Source organism: Gambusia affinis, linkage group LG04, assembly GCF_019740435.1.
Source record: "Gambusia affinis linkage group LG04, SWU_Gaff_1.0, whole genome shotgun sequence".
NCBI lineage: Eukaryota > Metazoa > Chordata > Actinopteri > Cyprinodontiformes > Poeciliidae > Gambusia > Gambusia affinis.
In genome coordinates, this window is record NC_057871.1 from 1,465,646 (window position 1) to 1,485,267 (window position 19,622).

Here is a 19,622-nt window from a genome sequence, read left to right on the forward strand (position 1 = left end):
GACCGTCGAGTTAAAGACCTGGTTCAGACAAACTCAAAGGCAGTTTGTTTGTTTTCTATATGTTTTACACTTCAGTGCTTCAGAATGTGAAGCCATTTTAAATATTAATCATATGGTAAACTTGTGTAGCATGTTATCAAATCCAGAGAACCCCAAAGTGTTTCAGACAACATTCATTATTTCACACATTGTAGCCACAGCTGCCCTGTGGCTGTCTGAAGGTCACCATGCTCTGACCACCAGCCAGCTGGTCCAAGTGGTTGCCCAAGGACACAAAGTCAGAAAAACACGGAGCGGGGGCTTGAACCAGCAACCCAACGATTAAGGGACTAACTCCTACCTACGTTGCTAACATCACCTTTTTTATTTGGATGCTTCTGGCTGAATAATCAGGAAGCGTTGCAGTAAAACCACATCTGTACGGATCAAATCTGTCATTTACAAACATTTAGGAATTTTACATTTTAATTTTCAAACAATAATAAAGATGAGTTGATCCAGGAATAAAAATTAAGCAATAGCACAGCATTTGCAGTTAGTTTGATGTCTGGACTTTGACTGGGCCACTGCAGGTCCTTGATTTTCAGAACCATAACTGGACATTGCTTCTTTAAGGTAACTGTTAATGTCTTTCCATCTTAACACAGTCTAATAAGTTCCACAGCAGCAAAGAAATACCTAAGAAATTAAAAAGAATGTCACATTTCACAATGAATGTACAGCATGAAGTGAATGACAAGGGCGTGTTGTGCAACAGCTGCTTCCATCTGGAGCAAACGGCACCTGCGGAGGTTTGGTCAGACCAAACAGCCTGTGGTGTTTTCTCTCCTTCAGATCAAACTGACAGTAAAGGTTAAACCCACCAAACAAAGATGGTCGCCATCCAACCACTAAGTCCTGCCTCTCAGCTGGGAATTTATGTTTACTTTAGCGCACCACCAAAGTAAGCATAGCTAATCAACTGTTTCACATCTAGAGAATCATATTCAGTCCATTCCTCGACACAATAGTGCAAGATTAGAAAGTAAAAGCAAAACAAAGCTGAATTTTTAACATTTCTTTGGACATCAAAATCTTAAAGTGAGGTAAATATTCAGACCTTCCCTTTCACAATTGCCTGCAGAATAATTATTAAATAATCTGTGAGTAATTTATTCTTAATATGAATCCAGATGTTCTGTGATGGTTTTAAACCTACGAAGACGGGACTGTCTGTTCCAACCGACCATCTGGGCAGCGAGAGCCCGATTCAGAGAAGCAGCCAAGATGGAGATGGTAAAGTTTGGGAAGCTTCAGAGATTCACTGCTTAACTGGGAGACTCTGCTGGCATCGGCACCAAGAACTGTGCAAACCACAAATCTAGTTATTATGGGAAAGAGGCAACAAGACTGCCCAAACGGGTCACAAGGCATGTAGGGAAACCAAATGTGTTAGAGGTTTTCTGGTCAGACGAAACCAAAGTTAAAAGTTTATTGTTACCTGAACATGCCAGCCCTACTGTGAGTCAAGGTGGTGGCAGCATCCTGCTGTCAGGAGGCCTTTCTTCATCAATGTGATGAAGCTGGTTAGAGTTAATGAGTAGATTAATGGAGTTACATTCAGGGAGGAGCTGGAAGAAAACCTGTTCAGAGGCTGCAAAAGGTCATTCAACAGGTTTCTACTCCAATCATCTCTCTACTATCTCTACTTTGACACTTAATGCAATCTTGATTTATTTAAGGGTATGTGATTTATTTACACAATTATGTCTTTGGCACATGTAGCTAACCAGCTTCTGTATAGAGGTTCACCTTCCAAATATGAGAGCTTCCACAGAATGCTGCAGTTAAAGCATATGTCTGCTAGAATGGCCTAATCAAAGTCCAGATCAAAATCCAACTGAGAGTCCAGAGGATAACAAAAGTTCTCTGTCCAGCCAATTTGAGACTGAGCCAAAGAGGAATTTCAGTCTGGAGATGTACCTGCAGTCTCACGCCTCAGTTTTCTGATTTTTATTTGATAAAGAAAAAATATATAAATCACTTTCCTAATGATGCTGTTCTTTGTGTTGGCAACTTACAGACGCCCAACCCCCAAATTACATTGACCTTTATGTTGTAATGTCACAAAATGTCGACAAGTTCATTAATACTTTAGCAGGGCATCGTAGTTCCACAGTTAAACAGCTTTAGGCTGAAGCCGTCCACCAGGACGATCTCTGCTTCTGTCCTCATTTATCCTGATTTTCACCGTGTAAAAAAAGAAACTTCAAAACAGAGGTCTCCAAGATAGACAGTGAGCATTCAAACCTTAGGGGCAGCGGCCCTTCACAACCCCTCGCCTTCTCCATCCAGCATGCAATCCCAAAGTTACACACACACACACACTCATACGCAGCCCCTCGGCCTTCACTGTGGGTTAAAAAATAAAGGGTCACTGACCATGCCGTAATCAGCCCAGACAAGCCTGAATGTGCTACATTTTGCTCTTATTTTAATGGAATAAAAAGAGAAGTCATAACAACAAATAAAGCTGCTGAAAGAAGAACTCCTGGGTTCCTGCTGAGCAGACACAGCCGTGTAAAAATGATTCGGTTTTATTTCTGCTCATTATCCTCCTCCTGGAGTAGAACCATTGGAGTAAGAGCTGCAGCATTCAGCCAATTTCTGAGCAGGGCTGGCTCTGAATGAGGTCTGTATTACTGAGACCAGTGAAGTGGCGCTGTGAGAACTATAAAGGCGCATAATGCTGCACATCTCTTTGACCTCAACACTCATTTTGCTGCACTCAAAGACCCACAGCTTCCAATATGCAAGTCTGAAAATGAGTCGTTTTCTTTCGTGATTCTGGCAAAGATGAAGCAGATGCATCATTACAGATTACATGAAGTTGATGGAATAATGCTCAAATCTCGGTGTAATATTGCAGATAGGAGCTGGACTTAATCTCCAAACACCCCCTTTGGAAAATGTGAGGTAATGCAACAGGGGTTGGCATCTTTGTGTTCTGAAGGATAACAGATTTCTACACCCAAACGAGGCAGATTTGTTCCGTTTTCATAAGACTGGAAATAATAATAATAATAATAATAATAATAATAATAATAATAATAATAATAATAATAATAATAATAATAATAATAATAATAATAATAATATGGATAAGAAATTCAGTTGAAGGAATTTCGGGTTTCCTCTGAAACGTCTTTAATAATTCAGGACTCCCTCACTCCCCAGTCACTTAATTTGGATTGAAAAGCTGGCATCGCTGGGGAGAAATGAATCATGTATTCGCTTATCTCAGATCTGCTCTGAATATTTCTGCACTCGAAATAAAATATTTAACCTAATCGCGCCTTTAAGGCCACCCGCAGACAGCGAGCGAGCGAAAAAAGCAGCTGAGTCGATTGTTGAAGAAAGAAAATAAGAAGTTGAAGAAGTGGCAGAGAGGTTTGGTGCGAGCAAATCGCGATGCTGCTCAGGTCTGGCAGCGTCCGTTAGTGCGCATCTGTAGCTGGAGGTGCACCTGTTAACAGCGGCACAAAGTGTGCGCTGCGAGGAGTTTATCCGCACAGATCAACTAGGGGGAGATAAGAAGGGAGCTGCACTCACGCTGCTGTTTTGTCCGGTCCAGTAGACCACGGCGTGGTTGTGCGCAGAGTCCCCAGTGAGAGCGAAGGTGCTGCTGTTGAGCTTTGGCTCATCCTGCCGGGTATTCCCTCTCCCATCCTGCCTGTTCCACCCGAATTCCGACCGGCCAGCTTTGTGGCTATCCAGCTGCGCGGTCCGGCCGGTCCGACCGGTCCAGTCGCTGTCGCTGAACTCGCTAAAGTCTGGAGCGCTCCTCTTGGCTCTCCAGGGCGCAGCATCCTCAGCCACCCCAGACTCAGAACCGGCTGGTTTAACTTCATCCAAACTAAAATTAGGGCCAGAAGTAGCAAGCATCCCAGATTCCCGACCGGTAACCCGGGGTTCCCTGACCTCAACCGCCTCCTCCGCGGGGTCGGAGCGCACCCCCGGCGCCAGCTGCAGCTCCTCCCGGTGAAGTTGAACAGGCGACGGGCAAGATCCGCAACTTATCTCCGCCCTGCCGTGTTGGAGGGCATGAGCGGTGATCAGCAGCCAGAGACCCAGAGAGACGCGAGAGCCTGGGCGGGTGCCAGCCCGAGTCTCCATCGCTGACAGAGATCCGGGTGAAGGACGAGTGGAGACCTGATTATCCGACACCTCAACTCCTCTCACTCAGGTCGCTATGCAGAAAGTGACGCCTCGGCTGTCCGCCTGGATGTTTTTCCAAGGAGGGGGGAAGCAGCGGGGGAAAAGGGCTGAGGGGGAGTAAAGTGCTCCTCAGCGAAACTGTTCACGTCTGAGGAGCTTTTGGTCGGAAAAGCCACCACACAGGAGGGAGGAGCTGATTCTGAGCCAGCTGCCGAGTGAGCGCCCGGAAGAGACGCTCAGTGTTCTAGTGCGTGTGCGCGTGCACTCGTGTGTGTGTGTGCGCGTGGGTGCGTGTGTGTGTGCGTGTGTGGGTGTGTGTGGTGTAACAGAGAAAAGAGAGAAACGCTGTCCATGGTGCTGAAGCTTCTTTGAAGTGTTCAAATCTGAGCAGCACAGAATAGTCACTGTGCTGCTGCCTCGGATTCTCCACACAGCCTCTCCATTTTGTAGCTTTTTATTTGTTTCTGCTACTAATTCACTAAGCACATTTAAAGATTAAATATGTATGGCTAGAAAAGATTCAAGTTGCTTTGGTGCGTAAATAAAACTGCGCAGTTTGGATCCGGGCAGAAATGTGCGGCGGCGCAGCAGTTTGGAGAAACTAAAACACTCAAGTGGTTCAGTTTTTCAGCGCATGGAGCTGAGCTGATTAAGGTCAGCAGCGCCATCTGGGATCAGAGTAAAAAGAACAAAAGTCCTAAAGTGTTCATACTGAGACTCTGTCAGATATTACACATTTCATTAGTTATAAGGCTTAATAAATGCCGATTCTAATTTATCTGATCACTTCTACCTCCTTTAGATCTGTCTGGCTTTGAATAATCCATATTTTTTATTTATTGATTTTGCTCTAAATAATACTGTTATTTATTCTTATTTGCTGATTCATTTACTCATATGAAATAAACTCCATGCTGGTCAGTCAGAAGAATCATTACTTCTTTACTCGTATTTCTGTATTTTTTCCTCAATATTATTTATTTTTTTTGTTATTTTTTCTATGTTGTAAATTTAGCCTTTCTGTTCGTCTCTTATTATTATTTTCAGTCTTATGCTTTTCAAACATTCATCTTAATTTCAATCTGAATGTTTTCATTTACCTATAAATCGTTTGTGGGACATTTGAATTCCCCTCATTTGGTCTAAAATAGAACAAAAATAAATAAATAAAATGTTAAAAACCTAATGTTCATGGAAAAATAAATACTGAAATAGTTTTGTCAAACAACTAGTTTAACTATATAAAGCATGATCATGTTAATTTACTAAATATAAGATTTAAGATCTGGAAAACATTGTTTCTTTTACTCTATGGGAGCAGCAAAGACTTTTTTCTACCTCTACAAAATATTTCATCCAAATGAATAATTATTGCTTATATAGTCAGCCAATGATTAGTAGAAATAGTTCATTTTTAACTGCTTGTTCAGATTTTTTTCCCCCCTTAAAACAATCAGCTTGGTTTTTACTTTTACTGAGATGCAGGTCAAACAGAAACTGAGATTTAATGTGAGGAGTTTTAAAGAAAAATAACTTGCAAAGTTTTATTAAGAAATTATGATGTTACAGGAAATGGTTCCATCATAATTCAACATTGTGAAATAATTCCATCAATGAACCAGTGAGACTGAAGGTTATTGCAAATGAACCAGATGAACTAAGCAGAGGAAATGTGGTACAGCTGGGGCAGAATGGAAGCAGGAAAACCGACAGAAAGAGACCAACCAAGACAGAGGAACCAAAAACAACTTAAATATAACAGGAACAACTTTAATAGAAAAAAAAAACATTCTAATAATGAGCACAGGGAAATAAACTGAGTATGGCAAGACTTCAACATAAACCACATAAAAATGTTCACAAATGAAGACCAAAAACCAAGCACTCAAGAATTGTGACAGACACTGATTATTGATGTTCTGCAGCTGATCAGCGATGGATTGCAAATGTAGCACAGAAAATAACAACTGGGCAAAGAGTGAATTGAATTGAAGTATAGTTTTAGTGTAATCTGTAAAATCAAGGCAGCAGCCACCGTCTGGAGACACTCCTGACCAGCTTGTCAAACTGAAACCTAAATACTCCAAACAGCCTGATTCAACCTTCCTGTAAACCAGTAAACCAGGTGACGTGTTCTGATGGCAGAATGGGTGTGAAGTTTGTTCTTCCGTGTTTCTGCACAACTTCTTAAAATCCTGCAAAAAACATTTAAATCAGGTTGAGGTACCTGTTGATTGGGACCGGGTCATTGGAGACACCGTGATTTCTTTAATACACCTTCTGTTTTAGATTCACTGTTGTTCTGGTGTCACAGAAGACATATCTGATTTACAACAGACTTTATTATCAACTCATGAAGTCCAAAAGCTTCTGTTTTTGGAGGTCAGGTTTGACGTCGCTAATGCATCCTCCAGAGCCAGCTAGTGTCTACTCATCTTTTTCACTTAAGTGCACAACTCCAGCAGCAAAATCAAAAACAATGACGTAATGAGAACTTATTGTTATAGACTGATACTCACTAAATGCCACCATATTTTCTTTGACTGTAATTTGGAGCTCAGCTGTGAAATTTTCGGACTAATTTCTGACTTTATCTGCTGTTTATAGGTGAGCCATGAATACACTCAAACAAAGAAAACCCTGGGGCCTGAAAAGCCTTAATTTCCCCACAGGCTGCAATTATTAGAGATAAATGTGGACAGGACACCTCGCACTGCGAACAAGGTCGTCTTTTGTTCATTGTTTATTTATTTAATCACCAAGTTTTGTAGTAATAAAACCAGGGGGTTTCTGTTAGATGGCATCATGCTACTATAATATCTGTGGTGTGTGTATGTGTGTGTATGTGTGTTTGGGGATGGGATTGGGGGGGGGGGGGGCATGCAGGGCGGCGCAAGCTAGCAGGAAACAAGCTGTTTAAAGACTGTTGACTCAAAACTCTTTCTATCCAAGCGACGTCTTCCTTCAGTCTGAAAACCATCTGGGAGCAGATCTTGATTTTGTTTTGTCACAACATCCAGATCATGTCACATAATAAGAATATAATAATTATTGTGGGGATTTTTAAAGACACAGTTAAGCTGCAGTTTAGACTCATTCTTGCTTTCTGGCAGTGCAGAGCAATCAGATTAAACTTCACATTCTACCGCAGTGGCCCCTGTGTATAGATGTATAATTTTAAAAATACCCCTGTCTGCTCCGCAGTTCTCCTTCTCACATTACAATCGCTGGGAATTTGCTGGGATTCAGACAGAGTCTCTAGGGTTTATCCTGATGTTCAATTTGTGGCCAGTCAAGTTGATAGACAAGGATGCAACATGCCAGGCTGCTAATGAATGACCAAGCTGCACTTAGCCACTCATACAGACCCACTCCCACAGAGGAGGAGAAAAAAAAGACTCTCATTTTCTTTCATGCACACACATTCCCTTTCTTTCCAGGTCCTTGATGTGCAGCTACATCCCTGCTCTCCCCTCTCTCATGCCTTTGGGCTCTGCCTTATTTCTCCCCTTGGAGTGGTGAAACCCGCTGCCAATTCCTCCCAATCAATCAGAAAGTGCTCTCTCTCTCCTCCAGGAACCCAAACCCTGGACCCTTCTGCACAGACTGATCCGGACTTCTTACAGTTCTTTCTGATTGGAGCCAGATTTTAAGTCAGTGCATTAGCTGACCTGGTCATTTTAATTGGAATTTTTAAGGTTGATCATTTCCAGTGCCAGTGAACATTTTTCAAGTTCGGACAAAGTTTGCTAAACATCCAAGCCAAACTGGGCCAGTTTCCAGGTTAAAGCTCACTGTGAGGGAGTCACTGGATGATGTCGTTGTTCCATCATTGTGACGCTGCAGCATTATTGAGTCTTCTCTTTGAAAATGACAGAGCCCTTTCACTCAGAGGAGGAAACTCCTTTCTACCATTTGTCTCCATGATCTTATTTATTCAGTCTCAACCATAGACGAGGTTGGAGTGAAGACCAACCAGTAAATCCAGAGTTTTGTCATTTGGTTCAGCTCTTTGTTCACCATGACACACCACTACATCGTTCACATTACTGAACAAACAGCACCGATCCACTGATGGACTTCCTGTTCCATTTTTTCCATGAACATCACCAGAGAGGTGTTGTTCTGTTTTCTGGTCTCAGATTTGGAGGTGCTGATTCTCATCTGAGCTGCTTCATTCCTGACTTCAGTAAAAGCTGGAAATTACATCTTGATGAAAGCAACAGAACTAAATCATCTGTGAAAAGCAGAGGCCCGATCCTGAGGCCACCAAAACGGGTCAGGACCTTGGCTGAGTCGGCTCCACCTACAAATTCTGTCCATAAGACCGTAAGCCTATAATAAAGCCTTATAATAAATTAAAATTTGTCAGACAAGGTCTCTCTTTATTATGTAACTTTGTGAAATGTTGGGGCATAAAAGAAAAACTGCGAGTGATTTTGCCCAAAAACAATTTGTTTTTTGCCTCTTTTACAGAAAGGTAATTACTCCACTGCAGTAAAAGTTTTTTTTTTGTTAACTGGTGGCACCGATAAGCTTGGCCACCCAGCAGAGTGAATGGAGCTACAGTCAAACACAGAACATGCCCAGTGCCACTGGAACAGATCAAGGCCTAATAAATCCTTCAAATCTTAACACTCTTAAATGTTCAAACTGTCTCCAGAAACTCTGACGTTTGGCCAGAACAAAAGGAACAGAATCCTCTGAACGTCTGTCAGTCAGTGAATTTGGTGATTAAAAAGGTCTCATTTTCAGATGTCTCCTAAAACAACAGCAGCCGAAGAACCAGAGACAAGAAAAACCTCCCAGCTCACATCATCCCTGAGCAGAGACCGTTCCCCAGAACTGAATTATTACACAGAGACACGTAATGAGATTTTAATGAAAGTGAATGAAACTTCTCATCTCTTGTGATGCTGCCATTCATCAATTACCATGGCTTACTAATGGAGTGGAAATTATTAATCCCGTTTAACAATAAATCAAACTGAATTTTTTCAAATCAATCTGCCTTCAAGTAAGACATATTCTGTGTCTAGATGTGGCACAAAAAGAGCCCGTTTTATCAGAGAGATATGTCTTTATGAGCAAACAGGCCTGGTGCTTTGAGGGACCTTTAACCATGAGGAAGTGGCTTTCAGTAAAACACTTAATGTCTGTATAAGGCTGAACTGATCGGTGGTGAAACGTCTTTGTGGTTTTTCCAGCTGTAGCTGCAGAAGGACAGCAGAAAATGGAAACGCAGAAACAGCAAGTATGCTTCATAACATGGTGCAATATTCCACAGCTGGGCTATTTGCAACCGTTTTTCTAATTAATTCATGCAGTCAGAGCGCATATATTATATATATATTAAAAAAAAGATTTTTAAAAATAAAACACAGACAGGAAAATTCAGAAGAAATACTAATATTTTTACAAGTAATATTAAATATGTGAATAATTCACAAAATGTTAGTAAATGTTAGAATATAAAATATTCCAAAGTATAAGGAAAAAAAACAACAAGAAAAACAGATTAAATCAATGATAAAGAAAAACACAAATGAAAGATTTTTCAAAACACATTTTTAATGAACTACGTACATTTGGTGTTTATCTACCTACAAATTAGTTTGTTATGAGACTTGTGTATTTGTTCACTGTGTAGTTTTAGTTCATCTCACAGAGAAAATGATGAATAAATGCAGCATGTAGATTTCATTCACAACAGAAATGAAGCAACTGGTGAACTAAAACCTTATGTTACATTTTCATCACTTCCTTCTGGTTGATATTTTAAAAAGCTGGTTTGATTGCTTTGCCAAAGAACGACAAATGAAGCCAAGGCATAAATTCAATCTGGAGCTCAGCCGGAGTTCATCACCGTCGATTGATCAACGCCGATCAACACCGTCGATTGATCAACGCCGATCAACACCGTCGATTGATCAACGCCGATCAACACCGTCGATTGATCAACGCTGATTGATCAACGCCGATCAACACCGTTGATTGATCAACGCCGATCAACACCGTTGATTGATCAACGCCGATCAACACCGTTGATTGATCAACGCTGATTGATCAACGCCGATCAACACCGTCGATTGATCAACGCCGATCAACACCGTCGATTGATCAACGCCGATCAACACCGTCGATTGATCAACGCCGATCAACACCGTTGATTGATCAACGCTGATTGATCAACGCCGATCAACACCGTCGATTGATCAACGTAAACATTCCACCACCAGGGCGGCGTCATCCTGAAATATGCTCTTATTTAAAATAAATTCTTGGAGAAATGAACTCTTCTCTGTCATTGAGAAACTCTCAACCAGGATCAGAATCAAGTGAATTTGAGTCTGCAGAAGTGGGCTGATCCCATAACCCGTTAAAAACCTTCACCAGTGGAGAATGGGGTCGACTATCTGAGAGAAATAAATTCTGTGGATTCCTCTTAAGCCTTTTTAAAGGTTCTGGACTGAAGATCAATGTCAGATTAAAGGCTAACAGCAGACAGAGGAATGTTACACCCCATGTCTGGACCACTTCACCGCCACTTCCTTTCATTTTCATATTATTTTTGTTAATTTATCATTATTTTAAATCACCTTCAGACATTAGACGTTGTGGCTTTGCCCTAAGAAGCTACAGGAAGTCTCCTTCATCATTATTAACACTGATCATAAGAAAATTCACTTTCACACCAGAATGTGCTAATTTAACATGATGTAGATGTGTGATATGGCATCAAAATGTTGTTATCCATAACTGTTGTCATTATAGTAAAGAGAATAAAGTATAATAAAGGACATGGAATCACTGGATCTGGTGTGAGAGGTTCAGTTTTAGCACTGTGATGTATTTCAGCTTACCTCAGCACACAGCTTGATCTTGGAAACCCAACTTTCTCTACTCCTGAGTTTCTAAGGAACAAACACACTTAGTGTCAGACTGCGAAGGGAACATCTGGCAGAGGAACCTGTTCTGCTCACACCTCTGGGAGAATAGCTCTCATGCCCCATAGTTTATGTTTGCAGAAGTGTCATAAAGGAGCTGTGGGTTAGACGTTTACAATGACAATGGAGACAATCAGGGGACACAGTGGTGCAGCTGGTGCCACTGGTTTCATATGTTTGTGTTTGAATGTTTGCATGTTCTCCCTGTGCATGCATGGGTTGCCTGTCTCTGTGTTGCCCTGTCCAGGTGACCCCGCCTCTCGCCCGTTGACCGCTGCAGATGAGCACCAGCATGTAAGATAATGGATGAACGGATGGAGACGATCGGGAATCGGTTCTCATTGGGGATTCCCAGAGCAGCTGAAAAGTGTCTCAGAAACTACTTTATTGGTTGAAAAAACAAATCCAACCAAACCTTCAATTAGTTCTTAACTTTTAAAATGTTTTCAATATAATGAACTCAATTTAACTGCAGAAATAGAAAAGGTTCTTCTGATAGAAATAAAATAATATTAATAAATATTTTTTTCTTTTTAATTATTTAAGCCTACTGAAGATGTACTGAACTGTGAATTCAAAACTTGATTTTTGTGTAACGTTACACCGCTGCTGAAATTTGAAATTAGAGAATTTCCTAAATTCTTACATTTTTGTAGCTTTAAGTAAATAGAAGTAATCGTATTTATTTGATATAACTTTGGTAATCCCAACTGATTTAAAACAAAAACACAGCCAAGGCAGTTAAAAAACAGTTTATGTGTCATTTTTGTATTAATCTCAAGCTTTCTTTTGAACATATTGACTTTTTTTCTCTGGTTGTCGGAGTTTTCCTCCTGCATCAACACAGACAGGGGACACAGCAAAAACTCTGAAGCCCGGGGAATCAAACAGTGTCAGGAAATATGTGACATTTGGATGAAGCTCCAGAGGCTTTTCGGTCACATTAAGTTAAAAAGGTCAAACTATGATAGAGAGTCCTTGGACACGCAACTGTAATTGACCTTTTCCTTTGACGGTCGGGCACTGATTGGCATATGCAGCTGTAAGGGCTGAAGTTCATTCACTGCCAGGCAGATGTGGTTAGTAGGTTGCTTTGGGAGTGAAGACAATGTTTGTGACTTAGGTGCAATATTTTTTTGCATTCTTCCTTCTTTGTTTAACGTCGCTGTGAATATTTTTTTCTCCTGACGTTCCTCAGATTTCAAAGAAACAAACATTTTGATGGATGCGTTTCATTTTGGATTCTGTATCTAATCTCCTAACTGCTTGGCTGGCTTTCTTTAACCAATGAAACTTGATCTGATTTTTATATGAAACCAGTAAAACAGAATGAAGGGGAAATGTTGAGTCATTTTAATGGTTTCTCTGAAACACAAATGTAATTCTCTCATATTGTGATTCTAGATCATCTTTCAGCTCCTGCAAATAAAACTGCATTTTATACTTTTAGTTAGCTGCTAACAAAAACTCACATAAAACATGAAGAACAGTGGAAACACTAATAAACATTAAATCATTCCTTCCTATTTAACTTTGAAGAAGCTTGTGATTTGTCCCAATTAAAATCTGTGGATCCTCTTTGGTGGAGGGAGATACCAGAGAGAACCCAGGAAAGGTTAGAGTCTGAGAAGAGGAGGAATATGTTCACATGGTTTTATCACTGAGATTCCAGGTGTTGGCCACAGAATCAAAAGGTCAAAAAACAACAAACTACTCTTAAACATGGCAACTGAAACAAACAGTTGAATGTGGAAAATACCTGAATAAATGGAGAAGTCTCCAAGCTGAGGCGCTGATTACTGAACAACAGGCAGACGGTCGATTCTTCCAGGATCTGGCTGCAGCTGTGGGTGGAAAGGACTGGGACAGAATAAACTGATGAGGTTTGGCTGGGAAATGACAACAAAACTATTAAACAGGTCAGAAAAACTTGTCACATAGGAGCCCTGAATCTCGTCTCCATGGATTTCCCTCAGCCTGTGCTCTGCTGCTCACCTCTCACTGCCTGCACAAGTCGTCCACTTTTACGCCTTGCGGTGTCTTTGTCCCTCTCAGTACCTGTTTCCATCCAATTAAGTGAATTTGAAGTGAATGCTTGAAATGTTGCAAAAAAAAAAAAAAGGAAAATGCAAATTAGGTTTGTTTCCATCTGTGTTATAGTGAATCAACCAGGTTAAGCAAACTGTCATTTTGTTGTCGTTTTTTTTATGACGTTATGTAATAAAGATATAGAAGTTGCAAACTGTCCTCAGAAGAATGGAGAATTCCCCCCCCCACTCCACCCTCCCAGCTGGTGGTTCCTTCTCCACCAGTGGATGGGGGCGATCCACCACTCCCATCCCAGGATGGAGAGCCTCTCTCCAGCCACTGCAGACTGCAGCTCCTCTTAATGTTGGATGTTTGGACTTAGTCATTTTTAGAATTTTGTGCCTTTAAGGCACAATCCAACCAGCGGATGGGAAGTTTGCTAAACCACAATTTAATTTGCAAACATGTTTCCATGTCTTCTTTTACGCATTAACCCTTTTTTAAGAAACTTATAAACCACCTAAATTGATCATAAAACTTTTTTCTCCCAAAACTGAAGACGTTTTTTTAAACTTTGCTGTCTCCATCAACTTTTTCCTTTGATTTTGATGATTCTTCTTTCCATAACAAACCAGTCTGTAAGCTCTTCCTCACAACTGTCCCTCTACACCAGGGGTGTCCAAATTCGGTCCTTGACGGCCTGCATCCTGCATGCTTTAGTTCTCACCCTGGTGGTAGTCATAAGCTTTTCAGCTTGTCAGTGTACTTTTTAGGCCTCTAATGAGCCATCATTGGCTCCAGGTGCATTAAACCAGGGAGAGAAGTAAAACCTGCAGGATGCCGGCCCTCGAGGACCGACTTTGGGCACCCCTGCTCTACACATAATACAACAACTCCAATACGTCTCTGCTGCTCCTGCCTTTCTCATCCATCATCAGAGTTTCTCTCTTGGCTTCCTATTAGGTCTGGAAAGACACAGCAAGTCTCTCTCCCCTTCTATAAACGTATCCTTCAATGTGTCCAAAGTAAAAGATGAAACCCTCTAAACGTAGTCTCAACTCCTCCTTCCTCCTGCTGTCCTTTATGTTGGGGTTCATGGACTTTGTCTCTCTGTGTTTGTTTAAGCAGGCAGAGTAACTTTCTGATCCTAAAATAATCCTGGATATCAAAATAAAAATTGTAACTGCTTGAATTTCCTGTTTCCTTGCCTGGTTATTCAATTTGCTGTCAGAAGTTACTGTTAAAAAGAGATTAGGCCGACAAGTTCTGAATGAACACTCATTAGTTTTACTGATAAGCCAGGAAAGTCAGAAAGGGCAACAATAGAGGTAACAAATGTGACCAAGGAAACCAAGGAGCAGATACAGTGGAGGGCATGATTAGTGAGAGGAAACAGATTTAGTGTCACAGATGGTAGAGAGGAATGAGAAGCAGCAGCAACTGAGGACATCAAAAGGGCTTGGTAAGTGTTGCATGAAGAAGAACACTAAAGCCTGAGAGTCACACACTGCTAATTAAATGTTTTCTGTTCTGTTTTTCTGTGACAACCCCACGGAACAGCATTTAAATTATTATACAAAATAATTTATCACAAGTGGTGAAGAAAGAAACAGTGGTTTACTGGCAACAGGGTCATCCAACAATGTTAATGCCTGATAGTGTCAGAATGGAGGCTACATTGTTCCGTTCCCTCCTAACTCCTCTGATCTCCATCCGGTTGAGAGCCGGAAGATCAAACTGGTCCAGGATCCACAGCTTCAGGACTCAAAGGATCTTCTCCTCACAGCCTGGAGCCACATATCACAACACATTCAGATGTAGAGCTGCACAGTGACACAGTTGGCACAACTCTTTCAGCAGAAGGTCCTGGGTTCAAATCCCAGTGTGGAGTCTTTCTGCATGGAGTTTGCAGGAACTCCCGATGCCTGGGTTTTCTCCAGGGATGGTAAACGGGTTGCTCTGCTGTCCTTGGTTATGAGTGTTCATGCATGATTATCTGTCCTGTGATGAACAGGCAACCAGTCCAGAGAGTATCCTGCCTCTCACCCAATGACCAACTCAAATAGGCAGCAGCCTCCCACAGCCCCGTGAAGGTAAACCAGTATAGACATGAATGAATGGTCCACGTCTATACTGGACTTCACCAGGCGTCCTGCTAGGCAGGGACTTTCATAAAATCAACATAATCTGAAATATCAGTCATCTTGACATCTAATCATCATTATATTGTAAATGTTTGTCTTTTCCTGTCCAACAATCATGGTAATAATTCAGATTTCTCTTCCAATACTTCAGCTACCTCTCAATCAGACCACAGTTAATTGCTCTTTCAGTGCCGTTTTAATGCCACTTGGCATCTGGTGGGCTAATTACATTTATGGGTTTTGTGTGATATTTTTCTTCAAGTGGAGAGAAGCTAATAAACTACCTCTGAATGGTGATGTTTTATAAAGCTAATTGAATCTTCCCCAATGTTCACTGCAGCAAATGTCATTAATTAAAGAGGACAGAAAAATAGGACACAGTGAATGTTTCTAAATATTTCAGCGTGGTAAACTCAGCTCCTGCAGCCTTCCTGTAGGTGCAGCAGAGTGAATGGTGGCAGTATTGATCGCTGTTTTATTCTAAATAGAGACTGACAGTTGGGGCAGCTAATGGATCCTCCAATGGCTGAGTCAGTGCTCTGTCGCTGTCACTGATGTGTTGCTCAGTGGCAGGTTTGTTCCCTTATCATTGGATAAGGATATCCATCTTCACACCTCGGGGTGCTCAGCAGGCAGCTGCTCGCTCAGATGGACAACCCTGCAGATTGTAAACAGGCCAATCCAGGTAGACAGACTCCCACTGCAGATGCATTACTTAGTCATACTTCAGAGACGTAGAAAAAGAGGGCAGAACTTTGAACTTTTCGGATGGCTTCCAGTTGTGCATGTGATCAATTTTATGAGCTAGCCAGCATGTTTAACAACAGCGGAGGAAGAAAGAAAATGGCCCTGCGGTGACAGAAGGTGCAGAAGGAGAACAGAGATTAGCAGGTGCAAACAGGACCAAAGTTTGCTGAGTGGATTCAAGAACTATAAAAGCACCACAGTGACGACGGCAACGCTGATTCAGATGTTTCATCAGATCGATGATGTAAGCATCACACCAGATCTGCTTTATTTACAATGAATGAAAAATTATTACCTCTTACAAATCTGGCTCACATTTATCACAAAAAACTGGCAGATTTAAAGCGATCTAAGCCCTTTGCCTTCCTCCTTAATCAGTGAAAAAATCTCCATTACTGCAGTCAAACTCTTCTCATAATTGCTAAGCAGTTTTTTTGTTTCTTCTGCCATTTTCAGGAGTTATCTTTGGTGATGAGCTCCAAGTTCCTGAGGTTGGAGGGCCTCTGTGCCATCATACTAAATCTTTTTCTTCCTCCAAAGATTCAAGTCACGACTCTGGCTAGGCATCTGCCGGTAACACTTTGCAGCAAGGGTTATTTTATGAATAGCGAATACATATTTCACGTACCAGTTACAAGTTTGGCAGTAAATACTTGTTCCAGGATGAACTGCTACTCATTCTTTGTGACCACCAACACAGTGGCTGTTGTTTACTGTGCAGAGAAGTCAGCTCCAATCCAGCTGTCTAAGTCTGAACCATTGTGAAAATATATGACAGAAATTAAGTAAAATATAATCCACTGATGCCCTTACTTTAATCAGAAAGGTTTGTGTTGGTACTTAATTATGAAAGGTGGGTTGCCATGTCTGTCTGCTTAACATTCACATCACTCCAATCTACCGTTTTGGATAATTTTACAGCAATAAAATCAGAATTAATTCAGGTTGCTTGTATATCATTGAGCTCAAAAGGGAGAATGATGATCCTCTTTAACAAAATCCTCATTTAGTTGAAGCTCATTAGATGACAAAATCATCAGTCATGCAAATCAAATACAGGGGAGTTTGAAGCAGCAGATACTCTGTGCATCTTTGTCATTCAGTGTAACCTGACAGGTGGTGAAACATCCTGTTTCTAAAACCAGACATTTTCTTTGTATCCTGCATATTAAACCCAAAAACAATTTAATGATCCATTTCTGTAGAATTTAAACCCAAAAACAATTTAATGATCCATTCCTGTAGAATGCTTCTGAAAACTCAAATTCATCTTAAAGATCTTCATCTTTAACTTCTGTGTTTTCATCCTCATCTTCATTCCCAAAGAAGTAGAATAACGTATACGTAGATTGTAATGAATAATGTAGATTGTAGTAAACTGAAAAAATTACAGGAAAATTTAGAAATTTCTAGAAATTATTCTGTTTGCTTGGGTTTGGACTGATGCATTCTGGGATTATTGAGCTAATAAACATTGACCTTGATTGAAAGGGCAAAACAGAAATTCAACAGTCATTTAAGGAAGCGTCATTATCTGAAATGTGGTGGTGATCATAAAACAAGCAGAAGGATGAACTCAACCCAGAACAGAACAGCTTTGTGAAAAACATTTGATGAAAATAAAAATTGTTGCTGACATTTTTACCAATTTCTCCAAAATGTGCTACGTCACATTGGTTGTGTGCTGAACCTGTGACTGAACTGCAGGGTTACAACCAGCTTTAGAATCACTTTGAATGTGAAGAACCTTCTCCTGTTGGATTTTGAAGTTTTATCAGCACATTGTTTTCATCCTGCAATATTCAGTTTGACTCAGTTTTTACACCCAAAGCAGAACGCTACTCAAGAAATGTGACAAATCTGAAATGCTTTAATTACACAAGTAGAAGTCATTTCATTCATTTCAATTAAATTAAATTTTTTTTATGAACTGTGTGTCAGATTCCACTTTGTTAGAGTCGTAGCACTGAGCCTGACCCCCGGAACGGCTCCAGTTCACTTCATTCACTATAGAATAAAGAGAATTTGAGTTTGGTCAATTAAGTGAGCTAAAATGATCACTTTCAAAGAGCCAACCATTAATTTGAATACATGCTCATGAAGAGCAATTGCTCTGCTTCTGACTGCAGATGAAGTGTCTTTTCATAAAACAAGTGAATTTTTTTCCCCCCAGTTACAGAAATATACGCTTGGAATCAAGATTCATTCAGCTACGTCTTTTAGCCAAGGGAAAATTCTGCTTCTGCTGTAGGGATTTTGTAAAAGTTCTGTTTTTCTTATAAATGTTTAGACTGTAAGACATTGTATAAGGGATCAGTAGTCTCTACACTGCCCAGAAATGCTACAAAGTGCTGCAGCCCAACTTTTAACCAGAACAAAAAAACGTGAACACAGATAATAACTTGCAACGTTGGCTTCGCTGCGCCGGCTCCCCGGCTGTTATCAGGCTGATTTCAGGATGTTACTGTTGGTTTTTAAATCTCTAAAAGGTTTGGCTCCATCTTATCTTCAGGATCTTCTGCAACTCCATTCTTCATCTAGAACACTGAGGTCAAATAACCAAATGTTTTCTATGTTCCAAGACCAAAGTACTTTAAGGTGCCACTGGACTCATTCACTCGACGGCATGCAGCTGTGTATTAATTGTGTTTAGTAATTCTCTAATCCTGAAGTTAAATTGAAGCTGCTGTATTCAGAACAGCTAAAAATGAGAACATGAATTTTTTCAGGCCATATGTTTTCTTTTTTTTTTATTGAAATCACTTTTTCTAAAAAACTTCCTTTGAAGTTTTCAACAATTTTACAGAATATCTGCAGAACCACAAGATTTACATTACAACAAACTGCTGGGCTTCACTGAAATTCTGTGCAAATATTGGACCATAAAGCAAGTTAATGCAAACTTCAAACAGTCAAAAGGCAGCAAAAAGAATTCAATAACAGCTCCAGCTTTGTGTAATAAAGTCATAAATCAAGCATCTTCATGATCCATCTCTGTTCCACAGAAAACAGCAGAACAGCCACAGACCCGACTTTCAAAACTAGCAAAGTTCACAAGATTATAAACTATATGACAAATTTCATTGTCTCTTGAATAATCTTTTAGTTTTTGTGTGTTTTCCGTTAGAGGTTTCTAACAGCTGGATCTGAAGCTGATTCAAACAGTTCATGACTGAGATGGGAATGTCTTATTGTTGTTATTCAGCATCAGAGTGGCTCATTCCAAATCTGATCTAATTGTGCATTTGCACAAAGTTGGAAGTGGCTTTACTTTGTTTTTAAGTAATAACTGCTATGAAACAATGTGAAAATAACGAGTTATTCTTCTGATTTCACTGTTTTCTTTAATCACATTCTGGACTCTGCTGTTGTGGATGGAAGAGAACTTGAATCATGGCAACCCTTCTGCAGAAGGAAAATCTGCACAACTTCTGCAAATAACCAGTTCTAGGGCCCACAGTGGAAACACATACAGTCGGCAGCCATGGTAAAATAAAAGGTGCAGATTCCACCTTAACAGCCATCTGATAAATTGATAAGAAGAGGATACATTTTTAAA

At 40.6% G+C, this 19,622-nt stretch overlaps 1 protein-coding gene across 2 annotated transcripts in view; it reads right to left on the reverse strand.

Annotated features, from left to right (window-relative positions):
* The window catches only part of sorcs3 (sortilin related VPS10 domain containing receptor 3), a 204,889-nt gene extending 200,540 nt beyond the window's left edge, over window positions 1–4,349 (reverse strand). The window contains exon 1 of one of the 2 annotated variants that reach the window (XM_044114774.1): window positions 3,592–4,349. In XM_044114774.1, coding sequence (XP_043970709.1) covers window positions 3,592–4,155 — 564 coding nt within the window. In that variant the 5' untranslated portion in view covers window positions 4,156–4,349. The remainder of the gene's footprint in view (window positions 1–3,591) is intronic. The other variant, XM_044114776.1, reaches the window with a different exon arrangement.
* Between the last annotated feature and the right edge of the window lie 15,273 nt (window positions 4,350–19,622).